Source organism: Haliotis rubra, unplaced genomic scaffold (assembly GCF_003918875.1).
Source record: "Haliotis rubra isolate DU_JTF1 unplaced genomic scaffold, ASM391887v1 Scf30, whole genome shotgun sequence".
Classification (NCBI taxonomy): domain Eukaryota; kingdom Metazoa; phylum Mollusca; class Gastropoda; order Lepetellida; family Haliotidae; genus Haliotis; species Haliotis rubra.
The window spans coordinates 3455024-3478633 of NW_025766969.1; the positions used below are offsets into that span (position 1 = coordinate 3455024).

General features: G+C 37.9%; 1 protein-coding gene across 2 annotated transcripts in view; it reads left to right on the forward strand.

Annotated features, from left to right (window-relative positions):
* LOC124282617 (lysophospholipid acyltransferase 2-like) overlaps positions 1-22524 on the forward strand; it is a 41334-nt gene extending 18810 nt beyond the window's left edge. For both annotated transcript variants that reach the window (XM_046718641.1, XM_046718640.1), the window contains 12 exons: positions 2478-2623; positions 12918-12995; positions 13579-13671; positions 14292-14408; positions 14940-15075; positions 15827-15874; positions 16643-16736; positions 17012-17113; positions 17651-17754; positions 18283-18480; positions 19024-19175; positions 20338-22524. In XM_046718641.1, the coding sequence (XP_046574597.1) occupies positions 2478-2623; positions 12918-12995; positions 13579-13671; positions 14292-14408; positions 14940-15075; positions 15827-15874; positions 16643-16736; positions 17012-17113; positions 17651-17754; positions 18283-18480; positions 19024-19175; positions 20338-20521 (1452 nt within the window). In that variant the 3' untranslated portion in view covers positions 20522-22524. The remainder of the gene's footprint in view (positions 1-2477; positions 2624-12917; positions 12996-13578; positions 13672-14291; positions 14409-14939; positions 15076-15826; positions 15875-16642; positions 16737-17011; positions 17114-17650; positions 17755-18282; positions 18481-19023; positions 19176-20337) is intronic.
* The last annotated feature ends 1086 nt before the right edge of the window (positions 22525-23610 follow it).

A 23610-nucleotide genomic window follows, 5' to 3' on the forward strand; every position in this document is an offset into this window, starting at 1 on the left:
TGCAGTTCTTGACAGACATTCCTCATCCATTGCTGATATGATTTGAATCTAAGATGTACTGTCAATCAATTTAAGCCTACCGATGTTCATGTGTCATCATTTGATTATGAAGATCTGGGTTAAAATTGGTCTTCAGTAACCCATGCTTGTTGTAAGAGGCGACTAACAGGATCGGGTGGTCAGGTTCGCTGACTTGGTTGACATATTCATCATATCCCAATTGCGTTGATCAATGCTCATGCTGTTTATAACTGCATTGTCTGGCCCAGACTCGATTATTTACAGACCAGCGCCATATAGCTGGAATATTGCTGAGTGCGATGTACACAACAAACCAACCAACCACTTGATTGTGAGGAACCATATTTTCCTTCACACACTCCCAGAATGCATGAATATTTCATCTTAACGAAAGAGTTTGATCTGCGTATGGTTTGATCATAGTTGTATTGAGTTAGACTGAAATGGAATTATGGAAATATATACCAAATTGAGTCAAATAAGAACATGAAACAAACCAGTGGTTGAGAATTACTATTGACTGAAGCCGTGTGCTGGTAATCCAGACTGTAGCATGTCTACTCATACTGGTCATTATGCATTACGGTCTAGCAAGCTTAGCACATAACAGTGCATTTGTTCAAATTGGAAACTGCAGAAAACGATCCCGAAGAGCATGTTCTTGGCCCACACTAGTACAGTAACCTTCGTAGACCAATCAAGCTGCTTCATCAGTGGCACTGGACTGTTACGTCTACAGAATGTATATATGGTATAGTGCCAAATAAAAGATTGATGACTTTAATTTTGTGGACATTGAACATGTAAACGAAAGGAAATAAGTATTGATACGAGATGGTTATATGCATGTTTTTATGTTCCTCTCCCTCTCAGGATCCCGGTCTCTTTAAGAAGAAAAAATTGCTTATAAAAACAAAAATATTCTATTCAAGGTACTGACTGGGTACTTTTTTCATAATTTGTCATAAATACCATAATCAGCTCATCTGGCCTGACCAAAATCGGAAAGTCTTAGAGCCTGTTGAGCTTTTACTGTGTCCATTGACATGTTCAATGCTGGATAGTTGCAGCTTAAATTTCAACATGGCTGTCTGGTTATGCCTGTAGCCATCTTGTATTTCAGAATGAATACTAATTCTTTTCTCTGTATAAACTATTACTGTTGTGGAATGTTTATATATCCTGTTGTTTCTGAGCTGCAATGGTGGATCGGAAGCCATGGGTTGTACTATTGAGTATATATTTGTATTTAGTGGTGAACGTCTTTTGATATAATTGAAATTTCTGAATCAATGTGGAAAAGGAATGTGGCTGATTTGTCTTTTGAAGGCTGACATCTGACTGGCTCAAGAGCCCACACACCATACAATCAGATAGGGCCATCAAAGGTCGCTCAAGGTGTCATCAGACCTTAGTGCAGACAGATATCACTCTGGAGTAAAGACACAACGTTTTATCAAAGTGTCCACACATTTTCCAAGATTTTGTATTGTATTGAACAATTTGATATTATTGAGTCTGACATGAGACAGATTCCATGTCTCAAATCTTAACACAGACAGGTCTTGTATCACAGTAAAAGTTCCTATTTTAGTGTGATTGACATGACACAACATTTTATGTTGTCTACAAATCTTAAAGGAGATTGGTATTGTGTCGGATAGAAAGATCTGACTTAAATGAGACTGACTCAGGGCTCCAGATAATTTTTGAACACCAGGAGTACGTACTCCTTATTTTTTCAATATAGGAGTACTCGAAAACCTTAAGCCTACATTTAGAGTACTGAATGGAATTTAATGGAGTATCAGTAATCTTGTGTTTCGTTTCATATATGCACCACAACATTGCTAGTCTTGTGTAAACAGGTCAATAAACAATAAGACAATACTTTTTCAGATAAATACGTCTGTAAATGACTCTAACACCGTACAACATTGCCATGTTGGTATCTGCTACGTTTTATAAATTATTTCCTACCGTATCGTGCAATTTTTTTATCCGTGCATACGCCGATACAGCCCTTATCTGGAGCCCTGTGACTTGAGACAACATTTTATGTTGTCTACAAATCTTAAAGGAGATTAGTATTGTGTTGGATCCGACTTAAATGAGACTGACATGAGACAAATTCTATATAGGTGTCCACAAATCTTAATGCAGACAGGTATCAAGTAAAAGATTTTGATATATTTTAATAACAGATTGCACAATCTTAGTGCAGACAGATTTCACATTGAAGTAAAGATTTTATGTCAGTGAGATTGACATGACATGACGTTTTATGGAAGTCTCCTCAGATCTTATCAAGACAGGCATTTGTTTGGTGTGGAAGTTCTGATTTTATTGAGAAATTTATGACACAACATTCTATGCAGACAGGTATGAAGTAAAAGATTTTGCTATATTTTAATAACAGATTGCACAAGCTTCAACCTTCTCTCTGTGTGTTTCAGTTCAACTTCATGAGCAGCCAGTTTCTGGGTATTTTCTTTGGGCTGTTCTTCCACCTCAAGCTCCAGCCACCTGACACGTCCCCCACACTCAGGCACATCTACTGTCTCGTTGTGGGGCTCACCACGGTCTGGTTCTGTAACGGATGGTAAGTTTACCTGCCTGCTTTACTGATCAGAAAGAAAGAAATGTTCCTCTTGAAATATGTCACAAGCTATGACAGCATGATTCTTGTCCATCATGTTTCACTGTCGGATGTACAGAAGGGTTATGTTGGGTGGATGTGCAGTGCATGCTGTGTTGAGTGAGCCTGTGTTTCCTCAGATGGGGAGGTGAGGTAGCCTTGTGGTTAAAGTGTTCGCCCATAATGGCAAAGACCCAGGTTCAATTCCCCACATAGGTTCAATGTGTGAAGCCCATTTTGGGTGTCGTCTGCCATGATATTGCTGGAATATTGCTAAAAGCAGCATAAAATTAAACACACTCTTTCACCTTCCTCAGATGCTTGGCATAAGTCCCTGTCATGTGTTTTTGTTTGTGACTTGGATATTGTGTGCAGGCAGCCTTTTCAATAGACTTGGCTAAACTGTTCATCCTATTTTGTCATATTTGTGAATATGTATTGCAACTTTGCCTTTTTACAGGGGAGATGTAGTTTTATTACTGTTTAACAATGTTTAACCAGTGCAGTTGTCGCTGGGTATAAACTAGTAGATGATTGTAAAACAACAACCATGCTATGCAAAATACATGGCATATCTGACATTTTGTTTTTTAGTGTTAATATTTTAACCATTATCAATTTATAATTCCAGTTTAGCATGTTTAGCAAGGTGCAGTCTGTGTTATAGACAGTAGAAAACCATTATTACATCTGGAGTTTATGTAACACAGTACAACCTGTGTCTGAAGTTAATGGTTTCCGTGATCCATCATGCACTCACTGTTGAATGGACATGTTGTGACATGTCGTGTCTGGGCACAGTCAGTGGTGTGTGCACGTGCCCCTGTTGTCAAAGGTGCTGCAATTCTCCATACAGAGTTATGTCCCCTCAAGCATGTAACGAGTGCCATTATCCAAAGATTTTGATCCCAGATTCCTAGGTCTGTCAGCTCCCTATCCATGTTCCTTGGTGCGACTGAATTATAAATGTTCATGCTTTCCTCCCACTAACATGGGAGATAACTGGAATTCTGTTCTAAGAAGCATTAAACCAACTCACTTATTTACTACTGATAGTGTAATGCCCGTGTACTGATGATTTACCTTCACAGATGTATTAGACACCGTGGTCATGGAGACAGAGGTACAGATAAGCTACGTATATTTATGTGAAACTCAATTCCTGTTAAGTCTATTGCGTACACGTACTCTTGAATGTTTGTAAATACTCAATAAATTTGTGCGTACACACAAAAATGTCATATCTTAGCTTGTGTACTGTGGATAGATAAAATAACTGAGGTATATTGAGAGGTTCTATTTCAACACATGAACTTGGCAACTTGCAGTCTTTCTTATCGTTTTCATATTACAGATCAAATATAAATAACAAACACGAAAACCAACATTTAACCTTTATATTATTTGTACAATTAATGGAAAATGGCAAAATACCCAATTGAGTTTGAGTGAGGTGGGTACAGTTTACATGTATTTGGTAACTCAAAGGAAAATTAGAATACCCAATTGAGATGAACACAAGTGAGTACATAACTCAATGACCCAAACACTTATCTGTAACTCTGTGGATAGTTTGGTCAAACTTTACACTGCTATATGTGCATAAATACGGACAAAGATCATTCACTAGACTGGGGGCCAGAGAAATAGTTTGAGTTTATCATATCTGACCTGACCTTATGACACTGACCAATCAATGTTTTTTCCTATTTGATGCTTTGTGTAGTATGAACGTATGCATATGAACGTGATAAAACTTCTTATGTTAGGTAAGTTTGGTTTCTTCAAACAAAAATAGTCTGATTTAAAATGTTATATTAATGTATTTCTAACTCTTTGGACAATTAATTGAGCTCAGGACAATCAGGATTTTGACACATCCAGTCTACCACGTATGGGTTAAAGTACTGGGAAATATAGTAAGAATTTGGCTGAACAAGACTGAGGGTTTGAATCAGCTGTGGATTCTTCTACACACTGGAGTTTGAGAAACAGAATTTGATTATTACTGATCATGCTGATCCAGACTAGGTCCTCGTATGATCACAAGTTGTAATAATAAGTTGTATCATGAATCTTCTTGTTAAATGTTGATTGTGAGTTTGTTTGGAGACAGTTTAAATGTTTTGCATAATTCAGGGCTTGGGAAAGGCAGGGGCCATGGGCCATTTTGCACATTAGAATAAAAAATGGCCCATTAAAATTTTGAAGTTTACTATTGATACAAGGGCAGTGGTGCATCCTAAATTCAGTAAATGGCTAATATATAATCCTGAAAATGGTCCATTGTCAAAGTTCTCTATCCCAATCCCTGATAATTTGATGACAAGCAATATTGCATGGTGATGAAACTGTAGATCATTTGCTGTCTGGAAAAGTTTAGATTTATGTGACCTTGAATATTGACCTTTCGATGTTTAGATGATACATGGCACTGACACTTGATTCTATATTTAGTACGGTCCTTATGGTGATTCCACAGGATAATATGTCTCCAATATCTTGTTAGCTCCTCACTGCTGTGTATTTGGTTATCTCAGTGTGTGATGTGGGGATTGTATAAAAAGACCCTTTTGTGCCTCGACATTGTTGATCAGTATTGCCACCATCATCTGTGAACCTCTGGTCACGATAATGACAGAAACAGAATTGATGAAATTATTATAATCAACTCTGAGACTTTGAGACTGAAATATGGTAATACTTAAAAGAACCTTCTTTGTCCACTTCCAAGGATATTGAAAATGTTAAATCAAATTATACTATATAGTTATCTTGTGTTCGAGACGTTTTGACCAGCCATTGCCACTATAATTTGAACCCTGAATATTATGTGCAGCGTCCATGTGTTATACAACGCATTATACCACCAGCCTATCGGGTGTGTTACTTACTGTTAATTATTAAGTAGTTAATCTCACACAGCAGGGTTCACAGACCCTTGTATTACCATGATTAGAGTGCCTAGGGCACTGTTAAAATAGAAGTTTTGTTGCCTGAAGGGCAGAATAAAATTGAAATCATATTTTTCTTTTATAGAATTACCTTGGGATGATGTGTATTATAGTGAGCCAGTAATTAATGTACTTTTGTGACAAGTACTGTAGATAAACACATGAAATGAAGACATTTCTGAACACTATTAACAAAAAGGATTTTAATTTTAATTTTGTTGGAATGTATTCTTGTTGGCCTAATACCTAATGCTAATCACTAGCCATTGAACTTGAAGTAAGGAAGTCCAGTTTATTAAGATTCTTATGTATCCTTGAGATCCTTCGTGCTATTGAAAATGTTAAATCAAATTATAAAAAATAAAATTTAAACCTTAACATGTTTTATGACTGCCCCGTGGCATTATATAAGTTAAATACCGGTACACTTCCTACTTAGTGTTTCTAATTTTCTATATTCTACTCTGAGAGATTTGTTATAGGGACTAATTCAGGACAGCCATCGTCCAAATATTTAGAAAGTAAAAAACTATGTACTCAAAACATGTGAGACTTTATTGTAATTATTAATATGATGCTAATCTGTATTCTATGTAATCCTTATCACTTCTGCATTGTACATTGACTTGTCAGGCAATTAATTACTGTATATAACATTTATAACCTAACTGGTCATCCCCCTTGGCCGTGTCTGCCATCGCATCAACTGGTCAAGGAAGTGCTATTGTTCTTCTATCTGTCCATTGTTGAGTCGTCGCCTGTCCATTGTTGTCAAGAACTGTATATATATGCTCACATATACATTGTCAGAGGAGAATGAGTCTGGTATTCCGACTGTCTGTGTAGGGACAACCGCGAGCTGGATAATGCCGCTCGTAGGAAATGCCCTGGGAATGAGCTGGAACTCCGCTCACCTCATTCATGTATACTTGTTTATGATGTACTGTATTGTCAACTAAAGAAGTGTGAACTCAACTATGCCTTCGTCCTCGTTAACGTATTGTTCATCTTAATTATAAGGTAATTACCCTGTCAACCATATACCATGCGTTGACAGATTTCCTGCAAATCTGACTTAACATGTGACTCAGGACATGCCTGCAAAATGGCCTCCATTCTGAGAAGATGCTGAAGACCTGTCAGACCAGACTTGAGACATTGCTTCTCTCTGCTTGACTCGCATCCTGTGTCATTAAGCCAGTAATCAGGGGAGGTTCTGGATGATGAGTTTAACGTCGCCATTTTGTCCTTTAACATGTGCAGCTTGTCCTTTGTCACATGATCAAGAAACTGAACCAAAATCCAGAGTAGGGAATTGAAGTTAGTGGCTCTTTGTAATAATATACACAATAGAATTGAAGATTTTCATGTTACTGTATCTTGTAAAACTCATCTAAACTAATATCGATTACAATTTTAGAAATTTGAAATTATTTTGAAGTATCCCGTATTTTTAAAAAGTATGTACCTGTAATGTTCACAGGAATAATGTAACACAATAATATACAAAATGTGTATAGCATCCATGCATGATTTAGAAACTAAAACAGTCTAAGGCTTCACAGAAAGGAACGATATTTGTATGTTGTTTAATCACGCACTTATAAACTAAGAATGCAAAATCCGTAATGCATATACTCCTCAAGTTCCAGTTTGATACTTAGTTCCATACTTTGTTAATACCTATGTCAGTCGGTGTAATGGAAAGCTGGTTAACCTCCGAGTTCAGTGGGTTCAGCATGGTTAGTGTCAGTCTGTTGATCTGAGCTACCTGGATTAATTACATAGCCTTTGTATTGACAGTTACACTACCTGGACTAGTGTCAGCTGTCAGTGTCATCGTCACTGGTTTGGCACAGCAGTCGTGACAAATAGATACTTGGAATCAATGAATTCCAATTATCAAGTATTGATGCCCAGGGCACATCTTTCCTGATATATGGATGCAGTCAACTTTGTTGTGTACAAGGTCGAGTGTTGATAAGCTAGGTTTATCAAGGCCTTGAAGTCTCCATTTCTGAAGTGACACGTCAAGTTAATGGGGTGTATTCAAGGCCAGTCAACTAGGTTTCATTGTAAACTTGTGAGTTCATTGTTTTATTTTTTAGTGAGGCCTTTGGTCAGTGTTTGCCATGACGCAGAAAACCTGCATATTTGACTCACAATGTATCTCAAATACACCGTGAATTTAGATGCTTGCGTCATTGATGGTGCAATGCAACTGAACCCTCAATTCAGATAATCTAAACTTCAGTTTCTGTGCGATGACTGCAATGGCTGGTTTTGTTTGCCAGTGAACTGCTCAGTGCTGATTGAATACCTGACCTGCCGTACCTTTTTTTCGTTATTAAACAATCACAGTTGATGTCTTGATGAAAGTTTCAAACTGAAGTTGACTCCCGAAAACATTAACTTGTTTGAGTGGCATTTAGCAGTTGGTGTGATGAACAACGTGGAGAGTTCTATGGATATCCTCCAACCTTGTACATCAACCTCATTAATTGTGCAAACATCAATCACTTACTGTTCAACTTTACTATGTATATATACCTTGCCTCTAGTATTGTACATCATTTGCTTGATAACGGTGTTAGTAGCTAAACGTCGCTCATATTATATTAAAGAAGTTGTATATCCATAGAACTCTCCTCGTTGTTCCCCAAAACATGTCCATGACTTCCTCTCATGATACCAGGAGTCATGATGACTCCTAAATTTGTATGCCTAGGGCAAATACTGTTTGGTTGTGGGTTTGAATCCAAGATCTGCTCTGATTATCTCTCTAGGTTTGTCAGCATTGTTATACCTGTGCTTGTGGGATACGCTGAAGTGGTAAAGAACTGCATCACATTGGGCATTCCTCCCTATAACCTGAATGGCTTTGATATAACTGTAGTTCCTTCCAAAACTGCATTAAGCTTTGCGTTGGTAGGTTTGTTGTTTAATGACGCACTCAGTATATTCCAGCTATATGGCGGCAGTAAATAATCGAGTCTGGACCAGACAATCCAGTGATCAACATTGAGCATCGATCTATGTAACTGGGATACAATGACATGTGTCAACCAAGAAAGTGAGCATGACCACCAGATCATGGTACTCGCCTTTCACGACAAGCATGGGTTGCTGAACTTGACAAATTCTAACCCGGATCTTCACGGGTCTGTATTGAACTAAAATCGCTCTACCGTTTTATTGTAGTTTAATGCACTTTCAGCAATGTCCCAGCAGAGACTATATGATAGATATTATATGGTCTTTGGTCCCAGCAATATAATCATGTCTGGACTAGACAATCCAGTGATGGATATCATCATGATCTATCCAAGCAGTTAAGATATGGTGACATGCAAGTAGTCAAATCGCTTAGCCTGACTACACAATCCACTTAGTTGCCTCCTCGTCCACAATAGGTTGCAGAGGTCCTATATTCTTACCCAGAATTCCCCTGGGTCCCTTACCGATCGATCTATAACCTTCTATTCTGAGTGCACTTGGTACAAGCATTTTTCACAGAAAATTTAAACATGATACTCCTTCAGGCTGTAAATGCTGTGCCAGCACATTCCTCGTAGACATATCAGGTCTTTTTTAATGTGAATTTGAACTAACTGCAGCAACTGACAATGATGAGTCTGGGACGAGTTCTCTGATCTGACCGACTAAACGATCAGATTTCATGCTTCATCTGCCTCCTGCTGGTCCAACAAACTGACCATATAATAATCCTATGTCAATAAAACTGCTACGGACCCTATATGCCATCTGTCGATTATGCAACAATAAAATTAACACTCTGTACCACACCAACAGCTCTCCTAGTGAGCTAAGTACCAGCATTGTGCACCTGTGTGGCTGAATCTAAAGCATGCCTTTACCCCGATTGTCCTAATGTTAATCAATTGCCTAGTGAGCCCTGACTAATGACGATTTCGACAGCTCAAGTTATTGATTAGCGAGCGGTGGGTCAGCCTTGCTACTGGAGACTGTTTGTATGGGAAACAATAGACTCAATATTGGCAGATAAATGGGCCCCGGAGATCCATGAACAACTGCGGTATCAGTGTTCTAACACTGGCCCACTTGCTGCCACGGACTGTGCGGTCTTAAGTGACTGACCACTTTGGGGGTAGTTTATCTCACAGTCCTTGAATCATATTTAGCTTTCGCCCAGCACTACCTGTAATGCTTGCACTCTAAATGAAGCAAGTCTAGATTTGCTCCACATCTTGTATCCCACTGGGGCTCCTTTTTTATTTAAATGCAGCTCTTTGTTTATCTCTCAGTGATTTATTTTCAAAGACTAAGCATTAGGCTAGGTCTGGGGGCGACTTGCAGTGTTCAAAAATGGTGTTTCAAAGTCACAGGACATTGGGTCCTGTAAGTTTCAGATGTCTGTCTGACCCATTGAAAATGCACAGGACCCATGGAATAAAATTAAACACACATTTCAGATTTAATATTTCTTATAATTGGCATTGAAATTATTAACAAACATAAGATTTATAAACAGCAAACAAGTGTCACATGTCACATATAACAACTTCAGTCAAAGTCATTGTGAAATATACAGTCAGACACTGGGGCCGGCGGGTTGTAGACTTCTGTCTGACCGTTGGCGAATCTGCCGGATTTGTCAGAGGGTCAGACGCTATTCGTGAACACTGGACTTGGATTTTTAGTCTTTAGGAACTAACTACTTCATCATCCAGAGAGACTTGGATTGTTTTCGTTTTTGAGAATAAAATGGTCCTTTGTTGTCCCCTTCCCCCTGAAAATTGTTCATTGAAAAATAACGTTGTTTGGCTGCCATGTTATGACAAGAATATCAGCCCTCTCTCAACTAAACAATGATATGGTTGATCCCTTTCAGTTCATCTGTCACAGTCTGTTAAAGCAACAGTGTCATTGAACAAAGCTGTATGTATTTGTGGCATTGCAGAGAGCTCCACTGTCTACCCATGGAGGGTCTTATCATGCGTAACCGTTGTTGGCGATTTGCTTTCAATATGATTTAAAGTACATTGGTATGCAGAAGGATTCAAGTGTGTCATTAAACAACTTTGTCAGGTCCATCATCACCTTACACCCAAGATCAGCCTTTAAGAGAAGTTTGCTGTTGAAATATGGTGGCCCAGTGAACTAGTGCTGCAACACGGCTCCTGCATTCACACAGCAGTGTGTGGCGTGACTATGACTGTATAACTACTTGACTTGACCCTCCCACGCAGAGTACTGCAGCCACTGAGCTAGTCTGTCTCACAGTCCCTGAACCACATTAATTTCCCTACTGCCAAGCCCTCCTGCAGTGCTAAAGCCCTAAATAAAGCAAGTCTAGATTTCCTCAGGTTCTGAATCTCTGGTCTCCCTAGGGCTCCTTTTCAATATAAATGGGCTTGTTTGTTACTATCAAAATTATATATATTCAGAGACTAAGCCTTAGTCTACCACTGAGCCAACTGGTGCTTCCTTAATGTGTAGATCAGATATTTGCTTTTTGTTTAAAACCCAATTCTGCAATATTCCAGCTGAATCACTGCGGCTTGTACATATATAAGTCTGGACCAGATAATCCAGTGATTGAAGTAATGAGCATCGTTTTACTTAATTGGGATACAATAACATGCATCAACACAAGTCAGCTTGCCTGACTCCTGATCCCTTTTGTTGTCACTTACGACAAGCATGGGTTGCTGAAAATGAATTCTAACCCAAATCTTCAGCTGGTCAGATCAGATGTTGGCAGTTTATAGTTTCATGGTAACCATATTTCACTTCTGAACTCAGTTGGCTGTTTGTGTCATGGCATCCATGTCCCTAGTATGGACTAGTTACAGGCTAGTTGCTGATTTAACAGGCTGTCCCAAATGACAGGTACCATTGACATGACTGATAAACCCTGTCTCACATAACCATTAATTACAGAGAAAAGAACATATATCAAGCTGGACTGGTACTCGGGATGATCTTTCTAACTTGCAGGGAGAGACTCAATTACAAGCCACTCTCCCAAGCCAGCTTGTCTCGATGTCACATCCTTAATGTTCAATGATAGGTCTCCGACGGTTTGTAGTGTGTTGTCAACACATTTGACAGTTTGACTTCAATATTGAATATGATTCTTCTTAACATTTTAAGCAGTGTTACGACTAGTGACAAAGTTCCGAGTGGATGAAAAGTTCAAGGGATGTGTTTGTAAAACCTACGTTATTAAGCACAGACCGTGATAGTCAAGTTGAAAACTTTTAATAAAATTTGAAACAAAAACATATATGCAATACATCCAACCATAATCTTGTGCTACAGATCCACACAAAGTATCGTTATGTGAACCTGTATAGCGATAAACATCATTATGAAGTTATGGATCTAAAGTAACAGATAAAGCAGGAGTGATTGTTTTTAGTTTTGTATTTTTAGTTTAGTATCACTGGGCTGTGCTGATAACCACTGTCGTATACTGGTACCTTTGACAATGGTTTCCGTATTACAGTACAATGCATTCCTTGTTTCCAGGCTGCATTTGAATGAAATGCACAACCAGGGGTAGAGAGCCTCAAAGATCATTCAAGACCAGGCAGACATTCAACTGACACATAAGGAAAATGTTAAACTATATGATGTGATAATTGATGGTTTTATGACTCTCCATATGTCTCATAGCCAATACAGATAGCATATCTCTTGAGGAAAGAACTGGGCAGGGCAAAGCTTACGTACCAGTGTATAAATGGAACAGCCCCCGAGTACTTGTGTGAACTCATCAACTTACACGAACCCTCTCTTTGTCTCCAATCAGACACACAGAATCTTCTCCAGACACCAAGATGGAAGCTCAAAGTTTTCGGACAATTTTCTTTCAAAAACTCTGCCGCTACTCTCTAGAATGCTATGTCTACTGAGAACTTGCCCATCCTTGGAGAGCTTCAAAGCCCATTTGAAGACGCATCTCTTCAAAAAAAATTATCCAGATTGACATTTCATCTTTGCCGTGTACAGAGCTTTGAGCATATGATTTATGGATAAGATGCTGTAGAAATGCTCATTTATTTAAAGCTTACAGCATGCTGGTTTTCATGGCTTTTGACTGCTGAAGTGTAACATAAACTCACTGACTGAGTGTTGTTGCATGGTGTCTTAGTTCAAGGAGATTTGACACCTGGTGTTGCAAGCAGTAATGTGATGCATACAGTGTTAGGGATATGTGACCTGGTTTTGTAGTCAGTAATGTCACACACATGATGTTGCATAAAGGAATGACACCTGGAGTTGCACTTTTTAATGCGAGGCATGTTTTGTTGCAGGGAGACATGGCACCTGGTGTTGCAGTCATCTGTCTGCTATATCATGATGAACACATTCCCACCACAGATAATGCACATGTGAGTAGTGAATCCAGACTTTTGTATTTAATCATTAGAAAATGGAGCATTATTGAAATCCATTGTATGAATAATGTTATGGAAAATCCTGTACAAAATGTATTCTATTTTGTTTATGAAGGTTACAAATCAGAAAGTAAATAATACTATTTAGCTTATTTTGCATTTTTGTTTGCATCTAAATATGAAGTATTTTTATCTGCTGTGAGCTAAATGCATAAATTATCATAATAAGTGAAATACACACTTGTGTATGGAGTTGTACATCTGCCACACATAATGAATAAACACAAGGCAGGCGATATTCCCATAGCCACTTAATGAATGAAATGTCAATTGAAGTGTCACTTTTGTAATTTTGTCCCTTAGTTGTGCCAGGATCTGCTGATTGTTACTACAGGTCCTTGTTTCGCCCTGATTATGATACTAGTATTTAGTTTTCTAAATTTTGATGGTTTTGGTAACATATACAGTCAATGTCACCTTTGGCTTGCTGCCCACATTAAACTGGCTCACAGTGACATGACTGATTTCAAAGCTACATTAGTCCAAACTCATTCAATCAGTCAATGTTTACCTGCAGGTGTGTGCTGATATTCAGTCTGGCCTATCTGGTGGCGATGTGTCTGTACCGCTACCTCCTGCCAGAAGACATGCAGTTCCTCGACATCACCTTGTAAGTGACCCTCTGAGGGTAGTCATAGTGCATAACAGCATCATTCTTAAAGGGTGTATGTTATAGGGAGAAACACTGGTCTGTTTTTAACTTTGTATCTTGCTGACAAGTGAGTGAAAAAGATGTTACAACCAACCCTAGTGCCAACACATATAGGGATTTCCAGGAGTGAGGATATCTCAGAATGCTTTATGAATATGGGTCTATCCATTAAATATTATTGTTGTGTCTCCGAATTTGAGAAAGAAAGCAGGCTTTCTCTGAAAGAAAAGATGAACATCTTCGTTTTTATCAACAACTGTACCCTTAATACAGTGCTGTATGTCCAGTGAACGATTTTAGTTTTTTTTAAATAATTTGAAGACAATATCCCCACTCCACCCCAACCATTATTTGGAAGAAGTTATTCTTGTTATCACAATATACTGCTATTCAGAGGAAGTGAATGCAGCGTCAGTGACTTCAAGTTTCAAATAACATCAAAACTATGATGGCGAGGGAATAAGCATGACAAACAAACTATTGATTTGTTCCTGTCATTGGGATAGTTTAAAGAGGTTGTGAGGGACAGCCCCTAAGGAACCTCTTTGAGATGAATAAGACGTGTATGTTTGTTTCAGCCCATGCACGGTGTCGGTCCAGAAGCTCTCCAGTCTTGCCTTCAGTATAACAGACTCTCACCGATATAAGCTAGACAGCAACAGTCTCACAGACTCTCAGAAGAAAAGAGTTATCAGGTGAGGGAGTATCCTATCTGGGTCTACGTGCACAAACTGATCTTAGCACCACAGTGATCAGAACTCAGGTACAGTAACATAGACTTATAATAATCCTATCACTGAGTGCTCTAGTGTGACTCTTAAAGATTTAAGCTAGACAGCAACAGTTTCACAGTCTCTCAGGATAAGCTATAGTCATTGCCGTCAGAGCTCACACATTTCCTTGAATCCTACACATAGCTAGATGGCTGAAGTAATGCTGAAGATAAGAATTGATCTTCTGTAATAAAAGGCGACTAACGGGATCGGGTGGTCAGACTCGCTGACTTGGTTGACACATGTCATCATATCCCACTTGCATAGATCAATGCTCATGCTGTTGATCACTGGATTGTCGGGTGCAGACTTGATTAATTACAGACCGCTGCCATACAGCTGGAATATTGCTGAGTGCAGCGTAAAACTAAATTTACTCACTCACTCACTAATGCTGATGATATGTTAAATTTTAATTCACTTGCATTCTACAATATTTTTTCTTCTTTTCAGCAAACCTCCCAATCTGCTACATTTCTTCAGCTATATGTTTTACTTCCAAGGAATCTTGGCAGGTCCTTTTACTTTCTACAACGACTATATTGACTTTATAGATGGCCGGCACATCACGTCTAGACTAGAAACTAAAGTAAGTTCATGGCAACCCTCCAGGGAGGTCAAATTTCTCAGTTGGCTTTGTGTGTGTTTTATCTTAGAGTATATATTTAATTATATGTCATGTTTTAATGCTGTTTGCCTCCTCAGTATGTTTAGAGTCCAGACTGGATTCAGCCTGGAGCTGGAGTCTTATATAGTTTGTTGGTAAAAGTCAAGTATGATTGTAAAGAAATTTTGAAAACCATTCTGTAAGATTAATGTTTTAAGATTGTGTCTGTGTGTTTGTCTCTCTGTGTGGTAGACTGTTTCTTGTTGATTCAGACTTCTATTCAGGGTTTCTGCGTAGCGGTATTTACTATCACTCTATAGTTTGTTGTTGCAGAAACAATGCTTTGTTATATAGTATCTGGTTGTTGTATGGCAGAAATAGCTTTCATTAATAGCATCCATATCTTCAAGTGTATCATTGTGACTTTCAGTGGAGCTGCATGTTATCTTTCATGAGTACTATGTTCAATTATCAGGGACTTTATTGAGAAAAGGGTGGTGCACAGTTCATTTTCACCCATTTTCACGAGAGTTCAATGGTCATTTGATAAACTTTCATCCTGCACCCCCTGTCTGGATCTGCCTATAATACAGTAAAAGATATTCATTTTTCAGAAGCATATTTTTATGTTAATGTTTAAGAGAGTATGTGTTCAATACCAGTTTCATGGTCAGTATCATCCTCGTCAGAAACTAAGTTGTTTAAGAATTGATCTCATGTTCTTCTTCTTCAGGATGATGATAAAAAGCCATTGGTTGATCCTAAATCTATATCTCCTTTGGTAAGTTATCTAGTTATAGTCATATAGAATATAATTATCAGCTAGACATGTCATAATACAGAACAGAACAGAATTTTATTTCAGTAACAGGCCTCCGGCCCAAAATACATGTACATAAATTGATGATAAGTAGAGCACATATATATTTCATTTAGATTTGTGTTTCTTGTCAACAAAGTATAAAAATAGACATACATCCTTGATAATATTAACATTTTACTCTGTAATATTGATATAAAATTAATAATTGATGGACATTTACTAAAATATTTTGATATGTACTTATTTCTGATATGAGAATATGCATCACAGATATAAAACACATGCCATTCATCTTCAACAACGAAGAAACCATTTAATTTACAAAACAGGCAATGCCTTTCATTATATGCAACATCAGTGTATCTGCCCGTTTCAACTGCTAGTTTAAAATTACAGCACCGAAATCGGGGATATATAGTTTTTAAATATTGAGGGATATCATTATTTATCAAGTAATGATAATACACTCATTTAGAGATAATCTTGAATGATTTACATTGTGATGTGGTGGCAAAGCTGACATGGAACTATCATTTTAAAATTTACTTTTAAATTGATATTTTTATACCTCTATTTACATAACTATCTTTGCAACAGGGGAACTACTTGAGAAAAACATTGTAAAAGTTTGAAGTGAGACATTTTTTTGCACAAAACAATACCAAGTCAACACTGTCTTGCCTTTGTATCTGAGATCATGTTAATGATGATGTTGTCACTTTTCAGAGAGTGGTATTTTACAAGTGTGTGATGCTAGGTGCATGGGTCTATCTCTATCTCCACGTGTCCTGTGTCCTTGTGCCGACGTCCTACAATGCAGGTATGTATCGGAAACACCTTCCTTAACTCACCAATATTGACTTCTTTTAATTCGTTTATCGTTCAGTAGTTCATCTATCAGATCAAAGAATCGAAAACATTTTTTCTTAAATTTTGAAACAACCCTCCTACCCCAACTGACAAGAAGGCCATTATTACCCTCACCCCTTAAGGAATACAGATTTTTATATGACATCAAACTTTTGAAATGGTCCCTTAATGCAGTGCAGTGGGGTGAATTTCAATTCAGTATATTTCCTTCGTTGTTTATTGCAGATCCTGATTTCATACAGAGACATACGGTGATCTATCGGCTAGGATACATGTACCTGTCAATGTTGTGTCACAGGTCAAGGTACTTCCTCACATGGACGTTAGGTAAGACCACATTATTGTTGAGGCAGGTATTGTAATTACAGAACAAAACACACAGGTAGAAGTTGATCTGTGGGGATTCTGGGTACCCAGCCTCCTATGCTTGTGGTTAGAGATGAATACATTGACTAGCTGGTCAGCCTGTGTCTCTCGGTTCATTGCAAGTTTTGATATCCGTAAGATTGATTGATTGAGTGTTGTTTAACGCCATACTCAGCAATATTCCAGCAATATGGCGGCAGTCTGTAAATAATCGAATCTGGAACAGACAATCTGGTGATCAACATCATGGAAATCGATCTACACAATTGGGATACGATGGTATGTGTCAGTCAAGTCAGTGAGCTTGACCACCCGTTCAGCTAGTCTCCTTAGTATGGGTTGCTGAAGACCAATTCTGACCTGGAAACTAAACTCACTCGCTCACTCCAACCTGTATGCTGGTGCGATAAGGTTATTTCATAATGGCTGTATGATAATGTTCAATATGACATTGACTCCCTAATGTCTGAATGAAGGTGAGTTCTTTCTGTGTTTCAGCTGATATTGTATATAATGCATCTGGCTATGGCTTCAATGGACTGGATGCCAGTGGGAATGCTAAGTGGGATATGGTGACAAATATTAGAGTTGAAAAAATAGAGGTAAGATGGACATGGATATGACACAGAGGATAAATAAATTATATTTTATGTCATATGAAACATTGTATGTCATCATGCATCAGTGCTGTGTGTGTTCTCATTGGTAAATTATCGGAATACATATGATCTTTATTGGTTCTATTTGAGTCTTTGAGACACCTTAGCTTTTATCCTGAGTCTGTCTCACTCAGAAATAGAACTAAATGAGAATGTGTTTCTGACCCATGATTTTGTAATGATCTTGATGACCTTGACCTTGATTACAACTATGATACCCAAGAAAGCTGATCAAAATGTGTACTACTCAAACAAGATAAAGAATGTCCACAATTTGAAGTCTGTAAGTTGCAATATGACATCAGCCATGACAGATTAACTATGGTTTCAAGTCAGACGTTCTTAGTACTTGTGAGTAGTATATGTAAATATGCACGTATATTTCTATTTGTTCACTTTTTCAAAGTTTTGTATATTAGGTGCATGTTTCTTGAAAAACTTTATCTGATTTGATCATCCTCTCCCTTCCAGACAGCAACAAGTTTTAAAACATTTATTGACAACTGGAACATCCAGACGACAAAATGGCTGCGTTATGTGTGTTACGAACGAGCTCCATTTTTACGCACCCACCTGACTTATATCCTGAGCGCCGTCTGGCACGGAGTCTACCCTGGATTCTACTGTACATTCCTCTCAGCCATCTGGTTCACACTGGCCGGACGCAAGGTGAGGCGCCACCTGTTGGCGGGGAAAGCTGACCTGTGAGGCTTGCTGTTGATGACATTTTTTCACATTTTTGCTTCAATTATAATTGATTTATTTTTTTTAAATGCAGTTTTTATTATGATTGACAATGACTTTCATTTGTATTAAATTTAATCCTTGTACAGGTAGATTTGATTTGTTGTGAGAAAAGCTATATGTGAATATTGCCACAATGTTTTACAAACAGAGGAGGAAACCAAAGATAAATATTCATATGAAGATCAGTTTAGTATGAGACAAGACGTCATCCTTCATATACTTGTTCTGTTTAGAATTCCATTGTGATGTAGTTTACAATCACACATATGACTCTGTGGATAACAACCTCTTGTTTATTGCATAGTGTGACATTACACCGTTATAAAACTAAAAGTGCAATAAGCAAGAAGTTGTTATTCATAATGTCTTATGCTTTATTATTGACTCACCAACTTCTAGAATGCTGATGTTTTGTGTCCACATCCTCTAGATATGTCATATATTTTTGCTGATTGTCTGTTGCAGATCCGGAGAAACATCCGGCCCCACTTCCAGGAGTCAGCTGGGATGCGAGCCCTGTACGAGGTGTTGACCTGGTTTGGCACACAACTGCCTATGGCCTACATTGTACTGCCATTCACATATCTCAATGTAGCTCCCTTCATCACCTTCTACAAGTAAGTCTACTCACGCAATGATACACGACCTGTGAAGGTCCGGGTAAGAATGAGTTTGTGAGTGAGTTTAGTTTTACGTCGCACTCAGCAATATCCCAGCTATATGGCAGCGGTCTGTAAATAATCTAGTCTGGACCAGACAATCCAGTGATCAACAGCATGAGCATCGATCTGCGCATGGGAACCGATGACATGTGTCAACCAAGTCAGCGAAACTAACCACCCGATCCCGTTAGTCGCCTCTTACGACAAGCATAATCGCCTTTTATGGCAAGCACATGGGTTGCTGAAGACCTATTGTACCCCGGATCTTCACGGGTATCGGGTTAGAATGAACCTTCAGTAACCCATGCTTGTCGTAAGAGACGACTAACTGGATCGGGTGGTCAGGCTTGCTGGCTTGGTTGACACATATCATCGGTTCCTAATTGCGCAGATCGATGCTCATGCTGTTGATCACTGGATTGTTTGGTCCAGACTGGATTATTTACAGACCACCGCCATATAGCTGGGATATTGCTGAGTGCGGTGTAAAACTAAACTCACCCACTCACTCAATGATACACAGACTGGGTTAAGGTGTTCATATTAAGCTATCTGTGTCCCCTCTTGACTGGAATAGTGTTCGACAGAGTGACCATAGTGCTACGGCTATCTTAATGTGTATACTTTAACAATGGCGTTTTATAGTCATAGTGTGTCATTGTATTCCTATATGGGACATTGGTCATTACATTGATCACTGGTTTGTCTCTTGAGTGTCAACAGTCTTCATCTGGCTGAAATATTACAATGTTACAATAAGCCATTGTTTTTGTTTGTTTTGTTTATATTTGTTAAACTTCACATGTAAGTTATTTGGCAAGCTACAGAAACCAGTTTGACTAGTTTGAATGCTTCTCTCACTTGGACCAAAGTGTTTGAAGCCTTGTCACTGATTGGCTAATTAGAAGGTTCAGTTGGTGCAACCTCCATAGGACGTCTTGAGGTCTTCACACAGAGTACCTCTCTGGATTTTAATGCGAGTGGATTCTGAATATTTTGGGATGATACAAATGTGACATATATATAGAATTTCATTATCATGGAGATCTTGGTTGGAATGCTGCTGTTGAAACTGCTTTGGTGGAAGACTAATTATCCGGAATCTTGACTATTGCAGCAGCGTGTACTGGTTTTTCCACATCCTGGTGGCCGTCATCCTGCTTATTCCCTTCGACAGCAAACAAGCGAGGCACCGACAAGACATGACCAAAACCTCAACGCCACAAACAGACGTGACCTCTGACCCTGGCAGGTTATCCAACGGAAACTCCCAACGTAATTCCACTCAAGACACATCATAGAAGATGACTAGCCTCAGTATCATGATCATATCATTATAGATTTCCATAGCAGATCAAAGGTCTGATATATTTTATCATATTTCATAAGGATGCATTGATGTTAGTGGTTTGTTTTTGTTTGATTCTTTTGCAAGTATTTGTGTGAAAGATTGAATTTGTATTTCAAGGAGTGTGTCTTTGAATTGAGTTTGTTGTGAATTCATCATGTTCTGACATATTTGAAGTACATAGTTTGATGTCCTTAGCTGCCTGGCTCCAGCTTACTAAGTTGAAGTCATCCAAATCATGAGAATCACATTTAAGGTCATATATGACTCCTGTTGGGCCACAAGGAATTAATTATTAGATTTTCATCAAAATTTGTTTATATGATATGAGGGAAGAAATTGTTTCTGTACATATTTGGTTTAAGCCAACAATGTGCGTACAATACTTGTAAGCTGAATTAGACTGTTATTATTTGGTAGGACAATGTACATAGTGTATTTGGTAGGACAACGTACATAGTGTATTTCATCAAGTATGCAGAATTAGGAAATCTGTAGCGATTTCCTTATTTCTAAGACACTAAAATGAAGTGAAGTGGATATTGTTTGATTATGTACACAGTCATGAAAAACTAAGAATTACTTCGTTTTAGCCAAATAACTCATAACATGAAAAAGTATCAAACGGGTTATATATTTTTATTAATAATAATGATAATAATTTTATGATAACAATTTACAACTAGAGTATGTGGAAAAGACGGATTTTACATATGTCCCAGGTGTCTAAGATGTACAAAGGTAAAACTGATCGCATTGATATATACTGGGGTACAATACTGTCACCTCTCCTTCAGAGATGAATGACGTGATAACAGAGAAAGTGTATTACCCTAAACAGGGCTTGATTTAAGAAAATGAAACCTACCTGCACCTGGTGCAACCTTAGGTAATAATCTTGCACACGACAAAAACAGGTTGCACATGCTGCGCAATATATAATCATATATAATGCTTGAATTTTGGTATTGATGATTTAGGACATAATCATAACAAAATTATTATGGGTCTGATACCATCATTTTATCTTACTCTATAAAAATTTCTGGCATGAACAGTCAGGACCATTCACTCACTGTCGGTGTAGTCGTCAGAGTCACTGCTCCAAGCCAGTTTCTCATCCAGCTGAAGTCTGTGTTCTTTGGGTGGATGCACAGGGTGCAAATTCATATGAATAGGAGGTTGCATTTTGCAGTTTTAGGTTGCACCAGTGCAAGGTCAAAATGTTACAACACTGGTTGTTGTTTTGACAATCATGGAATAAAAATAAAAATTTTACTTCCAAGGATCTCCCAGAATTTTTTTGTTTAAAATGGCATTTCTTTAATAACCCACATGTTGAAAAGAATCAAAAGTAAAAATAATATGGCAAATACCTGTATGTGTATCATTGACTTTTTAAAACAATTGTGGCATAAGATTACTTCATGCACGAAGGAAGTTTCTCCCACTTATTCATGAATTGAAGTGAGCTTGTTCTTAGCAGATTTGTTTGAGCCCTACCTTTGTGAATCTGTCTGATATATTACAGGGGCGGGTTGTTTCTTGGTGTGAATGATTTCATGCCATGAATGAATTCCTGATCCCCAAATCCAGGGTTTGAGGTGTGCGATGGACTTGTTAGAACACACAGAATCCATGTGCATACATTATGGTTCAGTTTCTGCATTACATTTGATGTCATTTATGTCATGTAGATACACAATTATTTTAGTTAATGTATTGTAGTTTGTTGTGATATATTTAGAAATTGTGAGATTTGTTAAACTTATTTGTTATTGTGATTTGGTTTCAGTTGAATTTTTAAGTTATATGTTTTGCTTCTGTCTAATTTTAGGATGTAAAAATAAGGTGATGCTTTTATTGTAAACTTGCCATGCCAAAAATGCACACTAGCATTAGGAGTCTATTTTCAGTGCAATAACTGTGAAATAGGCGATGAGTATTAGACTAAAACAGACCACAATGTAGGCACCTTCACTCATGAACACCACCCAACATCATGTTGTGTCTGTTTTAGGATGAAAGTGAAAATTTGAAACAGGCTAGCAGGAAGGATACTGCTTGTTTAACCACTGTTTAACATGACATTTCATTGTTCATTTATCTTCATTTTTTATGTAAAATATTGTTAGCATAGTTAGATTTCCTCTGAAACCTGCAGAACAGTTATATTTCCTCTGAAACCTGCAGAACAGTTATATTTCCTCTGAAACCTGCAGAACAGTTAGATTTCCTCTGAAACCTGCAGAACAGTTATATTTCCTCTGAAACCTGCAGAACAGTTAGATTTCCTCTGAAACCTGCAAAACTCAGGAGCTGAAAATTATGATAGATCATAGGGTGTCTCTAAATTATACTCGCAAATGTCTTGATTCGATTTGAAACAATGTTGCCATGCTATGTTGAAAGTGTAATTTCGGCATGTTTTGTTGTGAAATTCATGTGCATCAATAATGGGCACTGAATATTATTGTCCCAAATGATGTTGCAAGTACAGTATTTTCCCCAGAATCTATTGCAACAATTTTCCTTGAACTCACTATAGATATTTGCAACGAATGTGGTTAAAGTGTCATCAATTTATTACTAAGTTGGGTGAGCTACAGTGCCTTGTGGCTCTTTTTCATTGCCTACAATGGTTTCTTGTTGATTACTTAATCAGTATTTAGTAGAATCAAGATGATTTTGAGCACTTGATTCAGATTATCAAAACCTATGACAGGATGTAAGCTTTACCCTTAGACATATGTCTTCTATTTACTTGTCAATATCATGCCGTAGGTGCCAGAGAATTAGAGTTTCTTTTACATACTGGGTGTGTTTTGTACCATATGCCATGTTGTACCTCTTTTAGGCCTCTTCTCCAACTAGGTTTATTTTCAGAAAAAATAACAATAAAAATATGGTAATGCGTGCAGCTGGGTCATCCAGATGTGAATGTGAATACATTCAGCTAGGTCATCCAGATCTGAAGGTGGATACATTCAGCTAAGTCATCCAGATCTGAAGGTGAATATATTCAGCTAGGTTGTTCAGATA